This window comes from Primulina eburnea, chromosome 3, assembly GCF_022965805.1.
Source record: "Primulina eburnea isolate SZY01 chromosome 3, ASM2296580v1, whole genome shotgun sequence".
NCBI lineage: Eukaryota > Viridiplantae > Streptophyta > Magnoliopsida > Lamiales > Gesneriaceae > Primulina > Primulina eburnea.
The window spans coordinates 4821779-4846308 of record NC_133103.1 but is presented as its reverse complement, the minus strand read 5'-3'; the positions used below and the strand labels follow the sequence as shown (position 1 = coordinate 4846308).

Sequence of the window (24530 nt, the reverse complement as noted above, 5' to 3'; positions counted from 1 at the left end):
TATTGTGAATATCGGTAGAGTTGACCCGTCCGTAACAATAGAACATTGTCATATTCCATTTGCAAGTGTAGATTAAAAGCGTCGAAAAAAAGGTTGGGGATTTAGAAAGAGAGATATTGATGCATTCGGAGTAACTAGGCTGTGGAAGTTGGGCCTTTTGGGCTCAAGAGAGGCCCTAATCCCATCGAAGCCTATCCATTTCAGTTTCTTCAATTCTTCTCGTGGAATACCTTGTACATTTTTTTTTATATCTTAACCCTGAAAATGTTTATATCATTTATTTTACACAATTTCCATACAAAGACCTCATTAACGACTCTTTTTCATTCTAAAAAATCATTCATTACACTTTATTTTTATATATTTGAATTGGTTTTTTAGTTTATAAAATAACACTCTTTCTAATATTAGTAAATGTGAAGGTGTAAATTTTATATTATATAATCTTTTTTTGTTATTAAATATTCCATTGTAATTGATTTATATATAGGGCGAGCATTAAAAATATATGATGTTGTAATTGACTTATATGCATGATGATGGATGAGAGGAAAAAACAAAGCATATCATGTTGTAGCCACTGTGGATTGGGTAAATAATGGGTCTGCTTTTGAATAAAATACTGACAGCCCATGTGAACGCAAAAAAAGCCAGGTTTGGTTGAAGCACTATTGCTCCAAAAGGTGAAATCGTTCCTCTTAGACGTCTCTCACCTTTCGGTTCGACATGAATGTGAGAAGAGGTAAATCATAGTGACTCAGCCAACCAGCAACAGCTAGACATTATGGTACGCCGCACACAAGGAGATCCCCCTCATTGGAGGGAATTTAATTCTCACACTGCCGCTTGCGAGACTCGATCTCTGGTCATTGCTATCAGATTTACTGCTGCTGACCAACTGAGCTAAGCCCATGCGGGCTTGGTTGAATCACTTTGATAAAATATCCCAAAAAATGACTTTTTATGTTTTTAACTATTTTATTTTTCAGTCATTTCGAAAAATAAAATTCAGATAATTGATACAAAAAACCAAAAATAAATAATAGTACTGTGATATGGTAAATAAATATATCTAACTGACGAGTTAACAGAGAACCATACAGATTAAGTAATATTAATATGTTTGTACAACAGGAAATCAGTTAATAATAACAACAAATAATAATAAATATTTTTTAATTTTATAATAATAATATATTTTTTAGATTACACTATAATATTATTAAAGACTACAAAGATATAATATAAATATCTATATTATTGATGAATACGTCTTTTGTGAGATGGTCTCACGAATCTTTATCTGTGTGAGAAGGGTTAATCTTACCGATATTCACGATAAAAAGTAATATTCTTAGCATAAAAATTAATATTTTTTTATGGATGATCCATATAAGAGATACGTTTAACAAAATATGATCCCTGAAATCGTCTCATACAAATTTTTTGTGATTGAAGTTGATCCTAACTTATTCATCTTTATTAAAAAAACAAAAAAAAAAGTACAAAAAAACCTAAATAAATTATAAAAGTTACACATCGAAATTTGACGGTCAAGAAAATGATAATTGCAGTGTAATAGAAGATATGAGCTCTCGAGACCAGTGAAGGAAGATGAATCAAAAGAAAGGAAACAGCCATTGAAAGTTGAACACTTCTCTGGTTTGTACATGTAATCACACTCACACATCTCTCTCGCAAACACACACTGACACACAGATCGCTTTATACATACACTTAACGAACATGTCATGAACTGGTAACTAGTGTGTTCTTTCCTTGTTCAATAATTATTGTTCTTTCTCCTTCTTAAGTACTTCTCATTTCTCAGCAGTTCCGCACATCACATGACTGCTGAAACACTCTGCATTTCCTCAGATTCATTGGGTTCTTGGAAGGGAGTTCACGAATTCCCAAGGAGAGAGATCGAATCTCGTTGAAACGGTTGTTTAAAGATTCAATCTTGGAGGCGTTGATGCGGTACTTAAGTCTCTTAAGATACTCTTTTGCTACTGGGTCTGCAAAATGACTACTTTCGAAATGTCCCACTTGGATTTGGAATGCGGCCGCCGGAGCGGCGTTGGAGCCAGTGCAAGAGGCGGAGGGGCGGAGGAAGAAGAGGGTGGTAGCGTGTGTTTCTCCGACGCTGATGAAGATTCTTGCAACTCCCAATTCTATTCGACTGCAGACGGTGAAGGGTCGTACGATGATTTTAGCATTGCGTGTGGATCAGAACCTGGTGAGATTCCGAATGAAGATGATGGTCTGGAGAATGGGAGAAGTTCTGATTGTTTGATAATTGTAGAAAATGGTGGAGTAGAGGAAATTAAGGTGCATTTGGGAATGGTTGAGAGAGATTGTAGAATTTGCCATTTGAGCTTAGTGAGCAGCAGCCCTGGCTCTGGTGTTGCCATTGAGTTGGGGTGTTCTTGTAAGGATGATTTGGCTGCCGCTCATAAAAATTGCGCTGAAACTTGGTTCAAAATCAAGGGAAACAAGTGAGTAATCAAATCCCATTGACGGGATTTGTTTTTTCTTTGCTTTTTTATTTTGTAGATGTTTCTCCACGTTTCTTAGATTCTTGAAAAGAACCTCTGAGATACTTTCTTGTATTTCCTTGTAGAAATTTGCATCTCGAATTCGAATCGTATATATTCTTTATCGTCCTACTCATTTTCAGGACCTGCGAAATATGTAACTCAGTAGCTTGCAACGTCGTTGGGTTGAATGAGATTGATGCAGCTGCAAATGAGAACAGTGGTTCAGTCTCGGCCAGCATGGCCTCGGCAGCTCCAGCACCACCATCTGCCGGTGCTATAGAAACTCGGAGTTGCTTAAACGGTCACCGGTTCTTGAATTTTCTTCTCGCTTGTATGGTATTCGCATTTGTCATTTCTTGGCTCTTCCACTTTAACATTCCATCGTAGCATTAGATACTGTTCAAGATATGTAAGCGTGATATGATTTTAGAATAATGTTTGATAAATACGTGCCATTATGTTTATACATATTTCTTCTTCCCCTCCTGTAAGCCGTGACAAAAAATTTGATTAAAAAAATTATGATTTATAGTAAATGGGTTAAAACCACTTTTCAGTGCTCCCAGAAAGATAGTAAAAATGGTCTACAGCTATCTACACACTCGTGCTTGGTTTACAAATCAATCTTCTTTTTGTCACAACTTTCCTCGAAAAGATGATTGTTTTGTAACCGTGGCCCACGTTTGGTTTGAAAAGTTTGAGCTACGCGAAATTAAAATATATTATCCATATAAATCGCGTATGTTCGATAACAATCGAGGCATTACATCTTTGTGCAACTGAAATCAACTAAATAGATCATGTCTTCACATTAGATAGTAAATTTTGCATTTGATGTTTTAAGCCCATACCGTATAGCACATATCTGCATAACAAAAAACTGTACGAAAAACGATATTAAATGGTATTTAAATGTTATTAAGGGTGAGTGAAATACGAGTAAAATGCACTTAATTCAACCTAAAACAATGCAAAAATGTCGGCCGAGTCGCCAGGTTTCGTGTTGTTTAGAAATTTAGATGTTTCCAGCTTAAAAGGGTCTCTTTCATCTGCTATACAGAACTAGGATGACACGGGAGCCTACTCCAGGAAAAATCTTAAATTCAATGGATATAGCCACAGTTAAGAATGAATAAAAATGATACGGAATGCATTTCATAGAAAAATTAATCTCTTCCTGAATTTGTGATTCACATTCCATGAAAGATATGTTCCACACTGTCTATCATCTGGCAAGGTGAAGGTAGGACATTGGTGCATGTAACTCTGTAATTGCAATCTATAATTGCAATGAAAGAGGATAATACATGTAAGAGACGAGAAAACCAAATGAATACAAAGGTGTCTCCATGATTCATTAGCATTTCACAAGCTTGGAATTGAGAGCACGATTTAAACCACATAAAAACACAGGATGGAGATGAAGAGATGTGATTCTCACGAATAAAACAATCCCTAAACCGTCATTAGACGAGGCAGAGAGGCGAGCTTTGAACCTGTACCATTGAAAACACAGTGTCTGCCACATCAAGAAATCGAGAAGATATAACAATTATGCCAAAGATGCGCAAACATAAGAAAATGTCAGTTACTTTCCACAATGAATGAATCGAATCAAAACCTTGGTTCAAGATTCAGGGGGGGGAGGCTATGACTGATTTTTGCATGACCAGATATCTGTACAAGGATACTAAGGATAATGACATAAGCAAGTCCCAACGGTTTTCCTTGATATTAACTCTGAGAAAAAGGTCTAGTTCCAAAAAAATATAATAGTGGCTTTGATCACTTGAATATATATCTAAATTATGTGATCCCTTGTTTCCTTCTTTATATTCTTCCAACCGGTGAAGGGAGAGGGAGCCGGCATGTGGCGTATTTCGCAGGGACTTGTCATGATAATGGGGTTGTGGTTGTGGTTGTGGTTTTTGGTTTACAGGTTCCAATAATGGCTTCTAGAATGTGTCCCGGGATATTTGGGTCCAAAATTTCAGAAAATTTTTGACATGTTAAAAATGCTACACATGTGGCAAATGCCTCTAACAAAGAAATTGAGCAATCCAACTCAAGTGAGTAAAATCCATTGCTGAAAGCTTCCAAGTTGAAAGCAGGTTTGCTGTTTTGCTCTCTGCCCTGAAATACAATAATACCGATAATCATCAATTAGTATTTGAAATATTGGGATTAGTAACCTGAAGCATCAAAACGGCACCTGAACAAAAAGGCTAACATGATCCACGGTGGAACAAGACATTGATGATTCAAGAATCTTGCAGCCTTTTTTGTTATGGTTGGTTAGGACTCTTAGCTTGCAACCAACATCCCACCCTCCACAATCACAAGATCCACCAGATCTCCACCGACTAATTAAAGAAGATGGCGCACCTTTATTCGGCATTCCATGGACACCATCAGGAAGGATGACTACTGCACTGTTAGTGTTCTCATCTTGGTACGATTTTTTGTTGTCATTTAACTCTTTGTCATTAAGCTTTTGACGTGAGTTTTGCAAAACAAACGCTGCCATCTCCTTTCCGGGTAAAAATTCAGGTTCTTTATTATCAACCTGCTCTTTGTCAACACCATATAGCACACATTCTCTCACAGCACATCCATCCGAATTCTTAGCACATGATTTAGGAATATGAATGCTTGAAACATTCATCTGGCCAAGAATATTACATCCTAGTTCGCAACTTTTACTCTTCGATCCTTGAATCCAAGTCTTGTTCTTTTTTCTTACCTCATGAACAGAATAGAATGTATATGCCATGCTGTGATCACTTTTTCCAAACGCTGGCAACTTCTTAACAACGGCAGCAAGCATGCATTTGCTGCTATTCTCGACTACAAGTTTAAAGAAAGGGAGCCCATTCTTCAACGAGAGCTGCAGAAAACTCTTCGAAGTAGTTCCATTTAGTGGCTGAACAATACTGGTAGGTTGAGATTCTTTTTTCTTTAGCAATGGGTCTAGCAACCTCCTCAAAGGGCTTGACCTACCCTTACCACTTGAATTCGTTTTTTCTTTATCAATGCTATCTGCGCCAGTGGTAACTTCCATCACTGGACCAGATCTGACGGCAGTATGTGTAGAACATAGTTGTGGAACTGCAAAACTCTCCTTAAAACTAGAACTCCTCATTTTTCCAAGTCCAAAGCTGAACCGAGTAGGGGACGGATGTCTTCCTTTAACAGTAGGCTGCTTAGCATCTGGTCTTTTTGGAGCCTCAGCTAAAAGTGATTGTTTCGCAGTTTTTTCATGTGTGATTAACAAACCTTTAGCTTCAGATGGAATTGGGATTACGTGTTCAGAAAATTCTCCAGATTCCCGAGGAGAGAAGCAATTAGAAAATCTGTTTCCCATTGCTTCAGCCAATTGTCCATCAAGAGACATCCTTGGTTCTGAAAACTGAGAACTTTCTGAGCAACTCCTCTTCGGAAAATGTTTGGATACTAAGAGAAAATTTTGCAGCTCCTCCGGGAAACCCATATGACTATAGTTCACTCCATAATCCAAATTCTTTTCACTCGTTTTACTCTGAACATTGATTGTATCATTTGAAGCGAGTGACATATTATGTTTTCCCTGCTCTGAGGACCCAGGTTTCCTTTCGGGGACGTTTTCTTTCTTCATATCCTTTATCTTGACTTGGTTCAAATTAGGTTCCGAACAACAACTGTCACAACTCTCTACTTTCTGATGAAATTTTCGGGGACTATCAACAGTGCTCTGTTGGACACCTTGAAATTCTTGGCTAGGCGTTTCCAGGTTTCCCAGCTGTCTGATGCCTTCAAAAGAATTCTGTTCCTTGCAATAAGTGTCTTTTCTTTCCATGTTTGATGAATTGAGATGTGATCTTTGTGATGGAAGTGGCTTTCTCTGTGGTGAACCAAAGCACGAACTGGTATTCAAACCCAGTGATGAGGGTTGCTTTCTAAGATTGGGACTCATTTTAGGTGGTCCAATTGCCATACAAATAGAACCTGTGCTAGATGATGAATTTTTCTTGTAAACTCTTACAGGCATGCGCTCGTTGTACTTCCATTTCTCCAACCTTTTCCAGTCAAGAACACCAAAATTTAGTGCCTTCTCTTGAATATTTTTCTCTTTCCCCACTTGCTGCAGAAAGCAAGGCACGTTTGACATGTGCTTGACAAGCTCATCATCATTACACACCTTATTTCCAAGCATTGATTTTCGGTTATTCTCAAAAGATTTAAATTGGATCACATGCTCAGTGCTTTTGGTTTGAGCAAATTTACTATTTGGATCCAGAAATGGCCGACTAAATTTATGCTTGACGTCCGGTGTGTCTTGAAAATGTGAATCTTTTTCCTTCAAGCATGATGAAATCTTTCTGTTAACGGCATTTATAGATTGTTCACGCGTCAAACTTCTCTGCTCTAAGATTTGTGCCATTCGCATAAATATTTCTACTCTTCAAGGACTTCGTTTCCTGACATGTTACACAATATCACATCTCCACCGAGTTCCTGACAGTCCTTTCTGAAACTTGCAATCTTACCAGTGCTGTAAGAATGATTGCTGACAAAGTGATAAGCTTAGTGTAGAGCAGTATAAAGCATAAGCTATGCTAAACAAAAGTGATAAGATTTCCCTATGGTCAAAGCCTTCAAGTTTCATGTAGACTCACCCATTTTCAAAATTAACATAATGAAACATGCAAATACAACAAAGACCAAAATCTGTAATTTGTTTCTCGGATATGCTCTACATTATGTAGAAAATTTCTTATTATTTTGATGGAAAATCACAGGGAATACGTTTTTTGACATTACTAACAGAGGAACATTGTTATTTAGAAAAAGACACCCACAAAAAGATATACATTTGAGATGCCCGTACGCACAAGACGAGAATTCAAATGATTATAGCTATAAAACAATCTTCGCTTTCTGTATAAAAGTATACCTTCCAACCACAGTAAGCAAGCTCAAAACCTAACTGGCAGGAATCTTTTGTAAGTTACCATTTCTTTAACTTAGACTTGGAAACGGAAGAAAAGGGGAGCCGAAAATTCACGTTTCATCAACAAACGTCAGCATCTAGGTAACATATAACTCAAGCTCAGCAGAGAATGGAATCAACTATATAATTGCACACCCACTTGATTTTATGAGTATTTGAAGTGCGGCGTTTAATAAAACATCCACCGACATTACCCACTTGATTTCACGAGCGCTTCAGAAAGCAAGAATCTTTAAAGATTTGTATAACCTTGAGAAGGAATTTACGAGTTTCACATTATATATTGGGGTAGAAATTTAAGGAGTATCCCAAAATCTAACTCAACAACCAAGTAGCCAAGCATTTCGTGTCCAGAAAAAGAAAATCAAAGATCCAAACAGGCAGAACCTCAAGAACAGCAAAAAAGCACCAGACTGACCATGCATCGAAGCTACAATCGAGAACAAGAACTGACAATAACTTCAACAAAATCAAGAAGTATCAGTAAAACTAGTCTCAGAATCCTACCACCATGAACATCAATTTCCGTAACCAAGATTTCCACATTAAGTGTTTCCGCACCCATACTCAAGTTGAAAACACAAAACCCATCAATCTTTCGTTATACATATAAATCACGTCGGAATAAATAAATGGGACTTGTACCGTAAGAAAAGATAGGAATAGCAGCGTCGGAAAAGCAAGAACTCTTCTTGCAACTACACGAAGCTCTAGAAAGAAAAAAGCGTGCTGTGCAGATCAGATCACAATGTACAAATTATACGTACAAAGAGAAATAATAATCCCCGGGAAATGATGACTCGCTGCAGCCAACATGAGAGAATGAGAAATGGTAATTGTATAAATTTATAATTATATAATCACAAAACTTGTTCATAAATCCACAAATACATTCAAAGTATGCACTAAAAAACCATCGGCCATTTGTAGATTTTTAAATCCATATAAATATACACAACAAGATCATCTGACGGTTATAAATGAGGTGGCAGTAGACGGGTGGTCATAATCAACTGGTTAGGTGGGGCTGATCCTAGAATTTTATGTGGGCCGTGGGGCCCAACAATTATATGCTCGTAGGCCCATTTCCAGTAGCCATATTCTCTCCGCGTTATTATCGATTTCAAAAATAAAACTATCGAAAATTACAATTTACGTCAAATAATATCCAACATCTTACTCTATGTAATAAAATAATACATTTCTAATTTTTAAAACTAAAAACCTCTTGAATTTATGGATTATACATCAAATAGAAAACGTGTCTCCCATACCATTTAGTTAAATTAATCATAATACCCTCCCTATATATTTCGTAAATTTTTGTCTGCGGACGTGGGGGTCAAAAATCATGTGTACTCAATTATTGCAGCAAAAATTTAATAACTGTTGCTATTATAATTATATATTTAATGGTAGCCATATATTGCATTAACTATGCTTATATCAATATACCCCATTAAAGATAGTTGATATTGTCGTGCCACGTGTTCAGTTCCGCAACCGCACAATATGTTGTTATAAAAATTATTTCGTATTTGTTTGCGCTTTACAAAAATGATTGACTTAAACTGCTATAGAAGTTTACTGTTATTTTCAATTAATATGAGATAAGGGTATCATATATATGACATGTATTGTGGTTTGTTTATGCCATTTTCGTATACATATTAAAAACAAGTAATTGTTTCTTTTCAAATTCCATTTTATTTGATATTGATCTATTTATCTAAGTTTGGTCCTTTGATTAGGGCAATTAGCCTTCTCTCATTGCCATAGTTCTAGTTTGAATCCCTTTACTTAGCGAAGCATCTCTTTTCGATTCTGCTTCCAAAGAAAACGTCCTTTATGTCTCGTGCTTAAACACATCTTAGCTCATACGATCAACTACTAATCTTGAATTTTGATAATAAAGTTGGATCAAGTTGAATTTTTCATAAATGAAAATTTCAATTTATTTGGAAGGAAAACACGAAGTTTTCTCGTCTTTGAGCATCATGTAACCCCACTCGGGGTGGCCTTTTTTGGACTTTTTAATATCCCCAGTGTTGACAAATAAACCTCACACGTTCTTGCATGTGCAAACACAGTTGGAGTTTGATTCTTGATTGCTTCCATTTTTTGAATTATTTATCATTCGTGTTCATATAATTGGATTTCAAGTTAAAAACGATACAAAGGGGTTATTAAATTCAGGCAATGAGGATTAATTGTTTACTAAAAGTGGATATCAGTAATCCAATTATTACAAGTTATTTTTATAGGTAATGAAAACGAAATTTAAATAGTTCAAAGTCAAGGATACTTAATGATACACCAACTTTCATTAATTACATTATCTTTTGTCATCATTTCCATGAATAGTAGTATATATCAAAACTCTTTAATATGACAAAAGATGAAAAGTGGTGATATAAAATAAGATAAAAATTTGTGTGAGATCTGATCTTTTATTTTGGTAATCTATAAAAAAAATATTATTTTTCATGCTAAGAGTAATACTTTTTAGAGTGAGTCTCATGTGAGACCGTCTCACGGATCTTAATCGTGAGACGGGTCAACCCTACCCATATTCACAATAAAAAGTAATACTCTTAGCATAAAAAATAATACTTTTTCATGGATAATCCAAATAAAAGATCCGTCTCACAAATACGACCCGTGAGACCGTCTCACACAAGTTTTTGCCTAGTTTTTATTGTGAATATAGATAGGGTTGACCCGTCTCACAGGTTATGATCCGTGAAACGGTCTCATGTGATACATATATATATATATATATATATATATATATATATATATATATATATATATATATATATATATATATATGTTCACTTTATTGCATGCTCTCTCAGTCTTGCTATATATAATAAATTATTTTAGGAAACTACATTTTATCGTTCCAAATACAATCAATGGGATTTTTCATAAAGAAAGACCACAACGCACAAAGTAAAGACGGGCGTGTCTCTACCTTAAAAAAGCAAAATTGGTCCAAAGGTCATCAATTGTGAGGGGGCAAAATTTGTAGCACGCCTTGTTGCATGAAATGTGGCAATTATCACTTTGCTTTTTAGGTTTGTTGTTATTATTTGTACATACATATTCCAAACTTCCTATGATGCATTCGTGTCTCATCACAACTTTTACTTTACTAGCAAAGTTCGTGGGCGATCTCTCGTTTGTTTGCGATAGAATTTTGGGAAAAAAGTTGAGGTACTCGATGTGTAGGCTACTTTGCTTTATAATGAAGGATGGGTATATTTATTATATGGTTCATTCTCGTTTGCTTCAAGTGGAATATATATTTCTCAAAATTTCTAAATGAAATTTTTCTTTACAAAATCAGATAGTGATTCGGGGTTTGTAAAATAGCGTATTACATGGTGGTGATTTTGAAAATGCACATAATAAGCTGTTACTAGCTATATTTATCACGTATTTTCTTCTTGTATTTTTTTTTTTGACGTGATTTTCTTCTTGTATTTATGACGTAAGATTTTCATAAACATAAAAATATGAAATATTTACGTCATTTAAGTTTCGGCCTATATTTTTGGTCCAAACATCTATTGTCAATTCGTCACACATGAAGTTGATCATATTTTTTCTTATAAAACTAATCTTATATCCATTTGATAACTGTTTTTTGTGATGAGACGAGTCAACCAAATTTTTGCTTAAAGTGAAAAGTAATTTTTTTAACATAAAAAATAATATTTTTTCATAAATTAGATCCGGTTGGAGAATTTTATCACAAAATTGGTCTGTGAGATAATTTAACAAGAGTTGTTGTTTTCATAAATTGATTGTGAAAAAACAAAAATGTGACTAATACGCTATTGAAGCACAAGAAATGTGAACATATTTGACATGATTATAAAGGAACTAACTAGCTATGAATTTTATTTGCCGGAAAAATGCTCCGGACTCACTGTCGAGTCCGTGCCCTGTAATCTTCGAGATTGATGCAGCCTGATCAGTCACCCACTGACCTCCAAAACTAAAATCCGTGCTGTACGTGCAACAGCTTTAGCAATGTAGTTGTGGAGTTTCCTTGCCATCCGGTGTGGAATGGGTTTGGTCATGGCCCGTGGCCAGTGATAACGGTGGGGCATTTCTTTGGGCCATAAATTTGGTAATGGGCTTTGGTCGCATGATGTTCTTGATGGGCTTGATATGACCATGAATGAATTTTAGGCCCAATCTGTATACGATTAGAGAAAAGAGAGAGACCGGCATGGAGATATACTTTTGACAGATCATCGTTGTAGATACAATTTGGATTGAAATGCATAGTTTTGATAACTTTATGGATTTATTGTTAACATTTGTGTGTTTATGTGTTATATAATCTATTAATTGATTTGATATGTTTAAAATTATAATAAAAACTAAAAATATTTTTGTACTTATAATCTCATACTAAACATGCTTACATTTTATTGCATGCTTTGTAAGGCTTTGAAGAACTTTGCTAAGAGTCTAAGACGAGCAGTCCAAATTTCACAAACACAAAAATACATTTAAAAACAAATATAATATACATCAAATTCTTGTGTGTGTACAATTTATATTATATTAAAAGAAATACTTTATATATACGAACTTTTGCCCAGTGGCAAGACGGGCCAGAAAATAAAGATTATTATTTCCCGACAAAATACTTGCAATAACTCCCTGCAAAGACCAACTAGAGGTGAATAAAGTGGCGCATCGATTTCACTTTTGCCCAGTGGCAAGACGGGCCAGAAAATAAAAACCTAAGTGACAAAAAAATTTAAAAAGTTCTAGCAGGATAAGAACAAATATTAGGAAATAACGTGAAAAATATAATTAATTTTATATTGTTAAACAATGAAATTAAATGGGACGGTCGCACCCACCTGCCCCCTTTTCCCCTAAGTTCTTTCTTTTTCGTTAATAAAATATATTTTGAATTCACCATGTCCACGCTCATACGCCTGCAGCCAAGTTAAACATTTTTTCAATGCAAATTGGATCATTGATTTGCATATCTTTCACAGTACATGAAAGAGTATTTTTTATCAATCATTTTTAAACATTCATAAATTATAACACAATATAAATTAACACATGCAAACGTCAATTTGTACACGTGGAACAAACTCATGTCCCCTTATCCAATTTTCATTCACTCACACTGGAATACTTATTATCACACACAACCCAATAAATACAACCCAATAATATATATATGATTATCCAACATCGTGTACATATATGGTAAATATTGGTCCACCAATATTTTCGTTTCCGGTCTTGGATGAAGGGCAATGGATAATCATAACACATTATAAAAGAGAAATCGAGTATGCATTAGATATATGGTAAATCTTCTTTTATTTTATCCATAAAAATTTATTTATATAAAATATTATTACTGAAATGCACTTAACCAGTGACATTCCACCAAGCACTGCCCATCTTTATTCGCATTCTAGTGCCATCCATCAGCAGGCAGGCAGGCAGGCAGGCAGGCAGGCAGGCAGGCAGGCATATCCTTAAAACTCGTACCTGTGTTCCTATAATATCACCTGATTCCCAGACAAGATTCACCCTTTATTTGAATGGTACTCGATTCATAAAAAATGAATCTTTTGAACTAACGTAAAACTGACATTGTCTAACGAAATGCTAAGCTCCGAGCGTCATGAGATATGGAGCGTTCAGTGTCATGAGATATGAAGTGTTCTCATGAGCGTTCTAATCTACGGGTTATCGCTTATGTAAATGCATCCTTCGGCCCTACCCTATCCAGTATAACTACAAAACCAAACCACGTTCCCCAAATGATTCAGGCAACATTCTTATTCTTACGACTCACTGTTTTTGTGGTTGGGATTTTCTCAAGAGGAAGATATTTAGTTGGAAGTTGAATTTGGACAACGCATTCCAAGTTACGTGCATAAAAAACAAAACTTTGTCACCGTTGCTTTCAAATCCACTTATCAAACGTTCCGATACCACATAGGACCCAACCAACGAAACAATGCGCAAAAGTTACCGTACTCGAAATATTAATACTGGAATATTTACCAGTCTCCGACAGAGCGTTAAAAGATCGGGACACCCTTTAGAAGCATAGCCTTACATACTAGGTAAAGGATACGGAACACCGGAAGACATAGTTATAGCCATCGGATTGGTGTAAGGCACACAAAATGTTATAGGCCGGATTGCCCACGGGGTGTAGCAAATCAGGTGGAGCATATCGCACACAATACCTTGAATGGAGAAGCAAAAGTTCATAGCAAGATACAGCAGTTAAATTGGCTCGAAAAGCATCAAGTTACATATCTTTTACATTATATAGCACAAATAAAAAAGATGCTAGATACAATTACATAGGATAATAATAGTGATGCCTAAGCAACACAAATGGAGGCAACAAATGCCAGTCCTTTGCTAAGGTTACTTTTTGTCTAAATTAAACTGCTATGCTGCTGTCGATGCCCTGCGTTTGTATCTTCCTACGAAGAAATGGGAAAAAAAAAGATTTATAAACAGATAATAAGCTAAAAAAACTGTTGATGATTTTCGAACAAACTAAATTGATTCACAATCTACATCAAAATCCCAAGAGTCAGCCTGTACCTAAGTATATGAAAATTCACTTGTATTAATGGAGACGAGCTCCTAGTAATAAAGAGAACCTGCCGAGAGAAAATAAAATCTCAGAACAAAATCGTTGCTTGGTACCATACATAATTTAACAACGATGGATAACTTACCCTGCCACCAGTTTCCTCTTGAAGCACCATCTGAGTCATCTTCTCCTCCATCTTTATTGAACTGAAAAATATGCTAACGCCTCATTAGTTCCAGTCCATTTGACAAATCCAGATTTACAGTACATGAAAGCTGGATATAAAATGTTAGTAGATGTTGTTCAATGTCATGAAGCGTGGAATAAAAGTTTTATGAACCAGCGATGAAATATATATATATATATATATATATATATATATATATATATATATATATATATATATATTGTATTAAATATGTTTCTTAAATCACTATGATCTTTTCCCGTTTTCTGGGGTAGCATATCAACTTCACCTAAAGTATTAGCATTTATCATGCTTCTCTTAAATAGAGGTTTTATTAAAATGATGATGGAAAAGTCTCCAAAAAGAGGCCACATAATTGTACAACTTGCTACAAAAACTATTAATTTCATGTTCCTTCGAATGGACTTCAAGCCTACTCACGGTGGTGAACACAGTGCTCTGGGCAGTCTGAGGTCGAGAATAAATGTCTTGGCCACCATAGTAAATCGACGAGCTATAATGACAAGGATGCACATTTTCCACCGGATAAAACGAACTTGTATCCTTGCCTTCCGGCCTCTGGAAGTTGCCTTCACCATTTACAGCATTACCAAGCGTCACTGAAGAATTACATCCAAGATTAAAAATTCAACCGTTTCAACAGCATCCATGCAATATGTCAAATACTCGTCAGTTGAATTTAGCAGGGCCTAAAAGAATCTAATTACAACTACTAGACATATGCTGACTACAACTAAATATTCGACAATATTTTGTATGGATGGACAAAATGCATTTGGTATTCTAACGGTTAACTCATAATTCATTAAAAAAAATCATCTTATGCCTAACGCAAATACATTAAATCGGCCGTAGAAAGATGGGAGCATAAAAATAAAACAATCATACGTTTTCTGTTGAAGAGTTTTAATCTGCCAGCAGAAATGAGGATCTTGATTGGAACATACCTGAAACAGCAGTCTTGCTAGTCCAACTCTGACTTCCAGGATCATGCTTCTTCTCTTTCTCTGGCGTGCACAGAGAATCATTGCCTGTTGTCTGAAGCCATTATAAAAAAATTAAGAACAGATCTCAGTCACAAGCACCAATTTGGAAAATTCTACCATATTAGGTGAGATACGCGCTTTTCTCATTGAAAAAAGCATCGGACAAGTATAATTAACGACTTTATTATAGAATGCATACACGGTAGCACATGAATGAATGTCACCTGCCATAAAAAGATCAGTCCTCTACGAAGAACCCGTTAAATTCTTAGCAATTAAACACGGGATTACTTCAAGGCTTTAACAATCATCATCACACATCGAGATTTATTGCAAAAAAAGGCAAGCTAGATTAATGCAGTAAAAACTTTCGATTCTGCTCCCTCAGAGTAAGGAAAAGATGATATATATATATATATACACACACACATATGTAATTTCATCACATCCCTTCATGTTATCTACCATGAAAACTGAACTTAGTTGCCAACAAAGTTTCTTAGACATCCTGATAACCAGCACAAGTGTTGAAACAACGTACCTATTTATCTTTCACCAACCTAGAAAAGCTTCGAACAGCCGACACCTCAATTCCAAATGTTATTATACTAACAGTCCTACCGGACCAAACAAGCATTTTTACCGAATCAGGAAATCCAATTACCTAAAACGCAAGAACCCAAATATTTTTGCAAATTATTATCATTTTTTTAAAGAAAAGTCTGTATTACCTTAGCGGGTTGCGCAAAAATGGACCCGAAAATCCCAGAAGATGAAGCGGCAACATCAGAATCCTTGGACCCGAAAAGGTCAGAGGTGAATGAAGAACCCGATTTCTTCCGTCCGTCCATTTTCACTCTCTAAAATCTCTCTGTCTCTTTCGCAATCAAATACGCAGAACGAGTCTTGGGCTGAAACAGAGCCCTTTGTGTGTGTATATAAAGAAAACCAACCGTCAAAAAGACCCGTGATCGAACGTAACCGCAGAATATTTCCCACAAACAAACAGAATCCTCGGAAGTAAAAAAGCGAAATCAAATGGGAAAAACGGAAAAAAGAAACAGAGTAATTTACAGAACAAGACCACGTGAATGAATTATCTATGACGTCCGTATGTATTATCTCTGACGTAGATACACATGCATATTTATATCCCGGAGAGGAAACACAAATCGAAGTCCTAATCCCATAATATTATCATCATAATCAAATATAGATCCTACATATATATACATACAAGAGTATCGTGTGTATCTTCTTGGACGACGATTTCTCATTCTTTCACACACTTACCATGGCTTTTCTTTTTCCCCTTAATTTTTACCTCAAAATTAAATTTTTTCTTTAAAAAAATATCTTTTCTCTCTCATCTTATATATGTGACCCATATAATTAGCAACCAATATCTACTTAATTTTCGAAAAAAAATAAAAATAATTTGGTATCGGTGGTTGTTTCTGTTATACGGCGTGATTTGGTGAGCGAGGCAACGTAACAGAGAAATGCCACGTGGTAGAAAGGGGATTATGTGTAGGCCCAAGATTTCAATCTCCATCCTTTCACTGCCACGAATACCTTAGTGGATAATAACAACCTCTTTTCTAGTACTGTCACTTTCTTTGAGTACCAAAACCCTAATTTTGACTTTTTGCCCTTTTCTCCCATTTATTGAATTCAAACCAAACCCAATTTGGTAACTTGTTTGGATAAATAGCTTTGGGTGACCACAACCTAGGTCCGGTGGCCCATGAAAACAGAACCCACGTTATCTTAACGTAATAAATAATAATAATAATAATAAATAAATAAATATATGTGTGTGGAAATGAATCAAATGTTATATTAATATTAATCATATTGTGTTCATTTATAGTGTTTATTTCTTTTAATTTTTAATAATTCGTATAGATAGAGTTTGGTTGAGCAAAATATAATACGATTTGATCAAATATAGCAAATGATTTCGACCCTGCATATATGATCCTGATTCTTATCCATATCTAATGTTGTCTTCCAAACAAAGCTAACTAACAGTCACGTAGTATGTGCAGAATCTGAGACCATTTATTTGTTTGATAGTTTATGTTTCGGGGAGAAAGTCGTCTTATCTTTCTATCCTGTCGGCCGGCCCAAACTCGAGTCGGTCTTCTTCATCCTACCTATATTCTCAATTAACCAATCAATGTTAATACATGAACGTCTTTTCCATTTTAATTGAGGATGTCACTTGTTAGCTGTTCACACGAATCTTTATCTGTGAGACGCGTCAATCCTACTGATATTTATAATAAAAAGAAATATTCTCCGCATAAAAAGTAATACTTTTCGTAGATGACCCAAATAAAATATTTTTCTCACAAAATACGACTCGTGAGACCGTCTCACACAAGTTTTTGTCATTTTATTTTGATAATTAATTAATGATTATCATTCAATAAAAAAATTCAAGTTTTTGTATTATTGATAAAATACATTAGTTATTGGATAAGTATCTCAATATCGGTTAAGTCGATGCTACATATGGGGGCACTGCTCCCACATGGTTTGGATGAATAAGATTCACACAAATATGTGATTTTAAAAAAATTAGTAGAGTTCATGTATGTGTGGCTAAATTTGAACTCTTGATTCTATCATGGGGTAGTGCATTTACATATAGGATGAAATCAACCATCAATATCCAGTCAAAATTTGATGTAGATAGGTTGATTAATGGTATGAATAACTATTTTTTGGAAAAAGAAAAACTGCATTTAAATCATTCCCGTGCATCAAATATGGAATAAATATTCTTCAATATAAATCTTTATCCCCTCGTGTTTTTTAAAACCGGATCTACAAGTTCGACCAAAACCGATCACGAGTCTAGTCCAAGACAATCCAATGAATCGTTTTTACGGTCGAGACCCGGTCAGACCGATTCACCGATTTTTATTTTTTGATTTTTTAAATTTTTTTAAAAGATTATTTCTCGTAGTTAAATTTAAATTTTTTGTTATATATATTTATAATTATTTTTGGATTCTTCTTTAGTAAAAATATTATTTTAGTAATATTAGACAGTATTTGATTTTTTTAGAATATAAATATAATTATATTTGATTGTATATATATGTTGTTTAGATTTTAAACTTGGATAAATATATATTTTTTTTTTACTATTTCTATACATATCTAAGATCTTTATAATTTAAAATATATTATTTGTTATATTATCTTATTATTATTTTATATGATATAAAAAAATTTCGATCGGACCATCGATTGAACCATTGCTCCAAAGTGGAAATAATTTAATTTTTTTGGTGCTGGTATGGGTAGAAATTAGTTATGATTTTACGTAAAAATATATGAATCGACCTTCGTAAATAAGGTCGATCTAGGGATAGTAAACCCCTCTTCAGGCGAATAGGGTGATGGATTTTTAAGTATATACTAATGCACTGATAGACGCGTTGCATGCTTGTATAATATTTTTTATAATTCGTTTGATTTATATTTAAATTATGATCAAATTATAATTATAAGAAATAGTGGAGGATTACACTGTAATTTTGATATATAAATTTAAAAATAAATTGAAAAAAAACATCAGTGAGAATTGAACCTATAACATAAACCTCAAGAAACAATAACTCTATTAATTGAACTACATATAACTTACATTAAAATTTTAATATTTTATTAATATATATAATTATTAAAACAGACCATGAAATCAAAGTTAGTTACTTTAAGTGTCTCAAACTTAATAAAAAGTATAGATACGTATTTTGAGTTTTTATGAATATATTTGATTGAAATAGCTTGATAAAAAAAAAAACAAGCCATTTTTATTCATCTGAAATTTCGAACAATAATATCACTAAATAATCATTAGATGTAGAATTAGAATGTGTTTAAATTTTTTTTTTCTTTCACTTGTTTCATGCTCTCGATCAAATGGCCATAAGCTTATAGGAACAATATAAAATAATATATCCGATGCTTTAATTTGAGGCTGCCAAGTGTACCTAACGCAGTCCAAAACAGAATGTTCCTTGCAACTCAGAGAGGATAAGAACCTTATCCTTTAAGAAAAGATTGCTTTTAGTTTGATCTCTCATGCAACCAGACAATGTGTTAGGTTTCAAAAGTATAAAAATTCCGATTTCACAACCAAAGACTATAATTTGAATAAATTTCAGAATTAAATTCCCATACTCTAATTTAATCATATATATACTATTTTATAAAATTAAATATATTACGAAGAGATATTTCCTGATAAAATAATATAAACTATTTTATAAAAGTTAAGCTAGAGATTAGAGGGAAAAAATTGAAGATTTATATACATACACAGATGCAGTACACCATAATAATTCATAAAGTGAAATAGAATGTAATTAGTGGTTTGGAAGAGGTTCCACCATCCAATGGATAGGATTCAATTAAAGGATTGACAATACAAGGGATTGGTCATGTTCCTACAAATTACAGGGCGAGGCTATAGTTTGTTTCCTTTGATTAGATTTATAGATTCGATCGGAAACATTAGCTAGGCAAGTCTCGACAATGCAATGTCTTTTGTCATTAAAAAAGTATCTTCGAATATTATTTATTCATAAGAAAAATTTTCATATAAAAATCATATTTCTGAATCCAAAACATCATCGTTTCACAAAATTCTTGTGAAATTGTCTCGCATATCAAATCAAATTCGTGGGTCGAATCTATTATTTGGGTCATCATGAAATGGTATTACTTTTTTATGTTAAGAGTATTACTTTTTATTGTGAATATCGGTAGAATCGACCCGTCTCACAGATAAAAAATCGTGACCGTCTTACATTCTCATCCCACTAATTAGGGACAGCAACGGATCAAAGAAATCAAGGATAGAAGTATTCCATCCATGAATCTATTCTTCAGACATTTCTGTAATTACTTGCTGATCATTTCCTGTTGGACTTATTAATCGAGTCGCGGTAAAGATTGTAATGACGATTATTATAAAAATCTTTGATGTGTTATTTTTCGATGGTTTAATATATAGTTTTCAGTTATTCAATGTTTAATTTTTGGATATATATGTCGCACAAAAGATCCAATGAGTCGTGTTCAATGTATGGCAACGAAAGAGACCTCAAGATTGGAAGGTATTTTCACTTTTCAACTTGGTTCCAAAAAGGTTCAGAAGTGGGAAAATGCAAATCATATAAGTTGCATTAACGAGTGAAAAGCGTCTCCGGGAAAGACAATAGTTATCATATCAAACTAATCCACGCAACTCTATTTTATACAAAAGTAATTATTATCATCATCATCAACAATGATTAAAAGATTATATATATATATATATATATATATATATATATATATTATACAAAAGTTGTTTTCATCATCATCATCATCATCATCAATGATGATTGACAGACACCAAAAAATCTTTTTTTCCTTATATGGCCCACTTAAAAAAACTGTATTATATTTAGGTAAGCATTCCCCAATCAAATTTTTTTACAAAAAAATTTATTGTAGGGCTCAGTCTGTTCCTTAAATTACCACGTATATATTAATATATTATTTTGTCTAATTTTTTTATTTACTTGACACGTAACTTTACAAATACTTTCGTATTTATTTTATTTCATTAAAGTTGAAAATATAATAATAATCACAACACCAACTATTTTTTTTCAATTTTAACATTATATGATACTAATATTACACTTTTGTTTTTTGTTGTTTTTTTTAACTTTCAATACATTTTTTTTTTATTTTTTATTTCAACAAGTCAAATAACAATTTAATATCTCCATAATTTATCAAATTTCACTTTGGTCCATCGATAATGATAAAAAAGACTGTACACACACATATCAAAGTAACTGGTATTTATTTATTCACTAGAAGATGTATTACTTTAATTATGACATATATGTTAAATCTGGAGACTCGAAATTAATACCAATACTTTATTATACGATGACGAGGACCATGATCGATTTATGCATTCCTCCAGTATTTGTGTTGTGTATTTATATGTCTAATATAATATAAGTAGGCATCTGTGTATGCACTATATATGAATGACACCAATAATTGGTTTTATGGTATGGCCAACAATTTTAAAAAGTGCAGTAATATTTTTGGTCAATTTTCATAATTATGATATAATTTTATTTTAATATAAGTCAAATTAATTATAAAAAAATATTTGAATGTAAAAAAAAAAATTATATAAACACATGTATATCCATACTAATTAAAAAGAAGGGATTACGTAATTTACATATTTTTTTACAGAACTCCGGATAGTATTGTTTTTATATGTATGCACAAAAATAGTTCTACAATTTTAAGTAAAAAATTAAATAAAATTCCCTCAAAAAAATTTATAACAATGTAACACTTGTTTCAAATGGCCAATAATACGGGAAATTTGGGTTCAGTCTCCAGCCGTCATTTTTTTTTTGTGTTCAGTCCCTAGGTCCTTTTTTAGTACCACATTTCCACATGCAGTGTATCACATTTCCACATGAAATGTATCATATTTTGTATGACATAGTACCACAATTTTGTGGGTAGGGAGTGAAGACAAAAAAATTTTTTGATTGGGGATTTTTCAATAACTTCCCCCCAATAATACGTACTTCATGTGTTTATTTTGAACTTATTATATTATTAATAATTAAATATAATTTTTATAAGATAAAAAAATTTAAAAGTATCACAATAATAAACATGCAATGGAACGTGACACGTCTACGCCAATCTAAGTGGGAACACCATTATATTTTAGGATATTAAATACGTTATAACTTAATTGCCCGCTATAATAAACCAACAAGTAAAACAAAAACGATAGATTGGATAATTATTTTACTGCCATCATTTCAATATTCAAAAATCTGGATTTTTTTTAATATTTATTTATTTATTTATTTATTTATTTATTTATTTATTTATCTATCATGTAAAACTCATTTATAATTAACATGGATAATTCATATTCCTAAAAATACCATTTTACAAAAACAATAACTTTACCAAAATATACATTTTCACCTACAAAATTTCGTAGAATGAGTCTCATGTGAGACTGTCTCACGGATCTTAATCCGTGAGACGGATCAACCATACTCATATTCACAATAAAAAGTAATACTCTTAGCATAAAAAATAATACTTTTTCATTGATGACCTAAATAAGAGATCCGTCTCACAACTACAACCCGTGAAACCGTCTCACACAAGTTTTTGCCAATTTTGTATGTATTTTTATTTTTATTCTTAGAATAATTTGGTTAGTAGTTATAATTTGTATTTTGTATGATATTTTAGACTACACTATTTTTCTTTTTGAGATATATGGACCTCACCTAATTAGATATATATATATATAGAAAAGGTGACTCGTCTCATTCACATAATTAATAAAATAAAAATCTACATAATATGTTAAATTTGACGAAAAGTATTCTTATGTTCTTATCACATGTCCAATTTGCCGCGTGTCTCGATGATATTTTCTTTTCTGTTGTTTATTTATTATTTGTTTTTTTTTTCATGAAGTGAATGCATACAAATTTGGAACGACCCAAACAAATTCTTCATATACTATTTAGTGCTCCAGATGCATTATATATTTTTCAATTTTAACATAGTTTTTTTAAAATATTTTATGTTATTATTATTTTTATGTTATTAAGATGAGTTAAAAGCAATAACAACCTACTTCCCTACTTTAACTAAAACATGAGTTGCCTGACCGCTTCGCAATAGACAAACTTTTGCAATTATCTGCTACCAATCCAAATATAAGCCATGAGTCGTCAATTACATTTTTTTTTTTAAAATTGGGCCTTGAAAATGGCCTGGGTCGAGAAATCTAACACAGCTTGGGCGCATTCGTATGAGATGAAATCATGCATCTATTGGTGAGTAAGTGAGATAAATATATTATACCAAATTTGGATCTCTATAAATATTTATGTTATCTACTTACTGCATTTTTCCCCCTGCTGTTGTTCTATTTTATTTTTTGCTATTGACATTCTTTCTACTCATTAGGTCGAAAAATTTGTAAATATGTTTCAAATTATTATAATTTTAGATATACTGGGTCATGGGCTTGCAAGTTACCCCAAATTTCAACTCTAAAATCCAACACCCAAAAGGTTAGCACTCATCATCAGTCGATAGCCAGCTAGCCCATGCTCTCGTTACTCATCGCTCATCAGTCATCTCCTCGAAAAATTCGATTTTTATTAAGGTCTGATTAACTATATCCATTGGTCCCTTAATATGAATAATGGTGGTGTTGGTTGAAATTCACGATTAATATGTTCAAAATTGGAGTTTTATTAATTTTTTCTTAGGTTTTTTTAAAACCGTGAAAAGTTGGGTGAGCATAATGGGCTTTAGACTTCGGTTTGATTTTTGTTAACATTTTTCGGCTGGTTCGTTTATATATATAAAAAAAATGTTCGGTTTGGTCGGGTTATTTACGGAATAGACAGAATGTTCACAATATTTACTCTTTTTTTTTTATATAAAAATAATCAAACACTCGCTGAATAAGAATATAATATTAAATTTGTCTGTACAATCGGATTTTCCAGTGATAATTAATTCGTATGAAAAAAATAAATTTATATATTTGAGATGAATTTAGTATTTTCAGTAGACACGTGCATTTTACTCATACCATCCCTCCACCATATTTTGAACACGTCTCTCTATAAATCCTTTCCGCGAGAAATGATTCCGGATTCTAAACTACGTCTTAAAAATTAAAGATTTAAAATGAGTTTTAATAGGCTACAATTGACTTCTATAACAACTTGTATTATTCATTTTCATAAAGTGATGACGAATACGAAGTAGTTGCTAAAAGAACCCATTGTGCAGTCATGCAGACGCGAACCCGGGCTCGGAGCGTGACAATTACTATTTTCAACATTATTTTATTTAATTATTTTTAGCGGAGCATTTTAATTTAAATGAGATAGTTAATCCGCATATTGATAATAAGGAAGCAAAACAAAAGAATATTAATGAACTTAGATATTATAAAGAAGACAAATCAATCTCATATTTCCATTGATATTCCATTGAGCTACAACTTTTTCGTTAGCTATTTTAGTTTTAAATATAGAAACGAAAAATAGATTTATTCTATTTTACACAGAGAAAACATATTCTG

General features: G+C 33.2%; 3 protein-coding genes across 11 annotated transcripts; 1 reads left to right on the top strand and 2 right to left on the bottom strand.

The window, feature by feature from the left end:
• The first annotated feature begins 1545 nt into the window (after positions 1 to 1545).
• Positions 1546 to 3004, top strand: LOC140828065 (uncharacterized). 8 transcript variants are annotated; one of them, XM_073191042.1, is made up of 3 exons: positions 1546 to 1672; positions 1879 to 2498; positions 2681 to 3004. In XM_073191042.1, the coding sequence occupies exons 2-3, from the start codon at positions 2026 to 2028 to the stop codon at positions 2925 to 2927; spliced, it is 720 nt and encodes a 239-aa protein (XP_073047143.1). In that variant the 5' UTR covers positions 1546 to 1672; positions 1879 to 2025; the 3' UTR covers positions 2928 to 3004. The 8 variants fall into 8 exon arrangements, with proteins under 8 accessions (XP_073047143.1, XP_073047139.1, XP_073047136.1 ...); XM_073191038.1 differs by having other exon boundaries at positions 1835 to 2498; XM_073191035.1 differs by having other exon boundaries at positions 1832 to 2498.
• Positions 3005 to 3510: 506 nt separating this feature from the next.
• LOC140825595 (uncharacterized) lies at positions 3511 to 8148 on the bottom strand. Of its 2 annotated transcripts, XR_012116713.1 has the most exons (3): positions 4753 to 8148; positions 4162 to 4673; positions 3511 to 4036 (listed from the first exon to the last, which is right to left on the bottom strand). XR_012116713.1 is itself a non-coding variant. In XM_073187468.1 (2 exons), the coding sequence occupies exons 1-2, from the start codon at positions 6964 to 6966 to the stop codon at positions 4434 to 4436; spliced, it is 2454 nt and encodes an 817-aa protein (XP_073043569.1). In that variant the 3' UTR covers positions 3511 to 4433. The 2 variants fall into 2 exon arrangements, 1 of the variants encoding a protein (XP_073043569.1); XM_073187468.1 differs by having other exon boundaries at positions 3511 to 4673; positions 4753 to 6966.
• A 5653-nt stretch (positions 8149 to 13801) lies between these two features.
• On the bottom strand, positions 13802 to 16690 carry LOC140825593 (uncharacterized). Its single transcript, XM_073187467.1, has 6 exons — positions 16069 to 16690; positions 15299 to 15389; positions 14772 to 14950; positions 14289 to 14349; positions 14152 to 14210; positions 13802 to 14027 (listed from the first exon to the last, which is right to left on the bottom strand). Exons 1-5 carry the CDS (start codon positions 16186 to 16188, stop codon positions 14194 to 14196), a joined length of 468 nt encoding a protein of 155 aa, XP_073043568.1. The 5' UTR covers positions 16189 to 16690; the 3' UTR covers positions 13802 to 14027; positions 14152 to 14193.
• Between the last annotated feature and the right edge of the window lie 7840 nt (positions 16691 to 24530).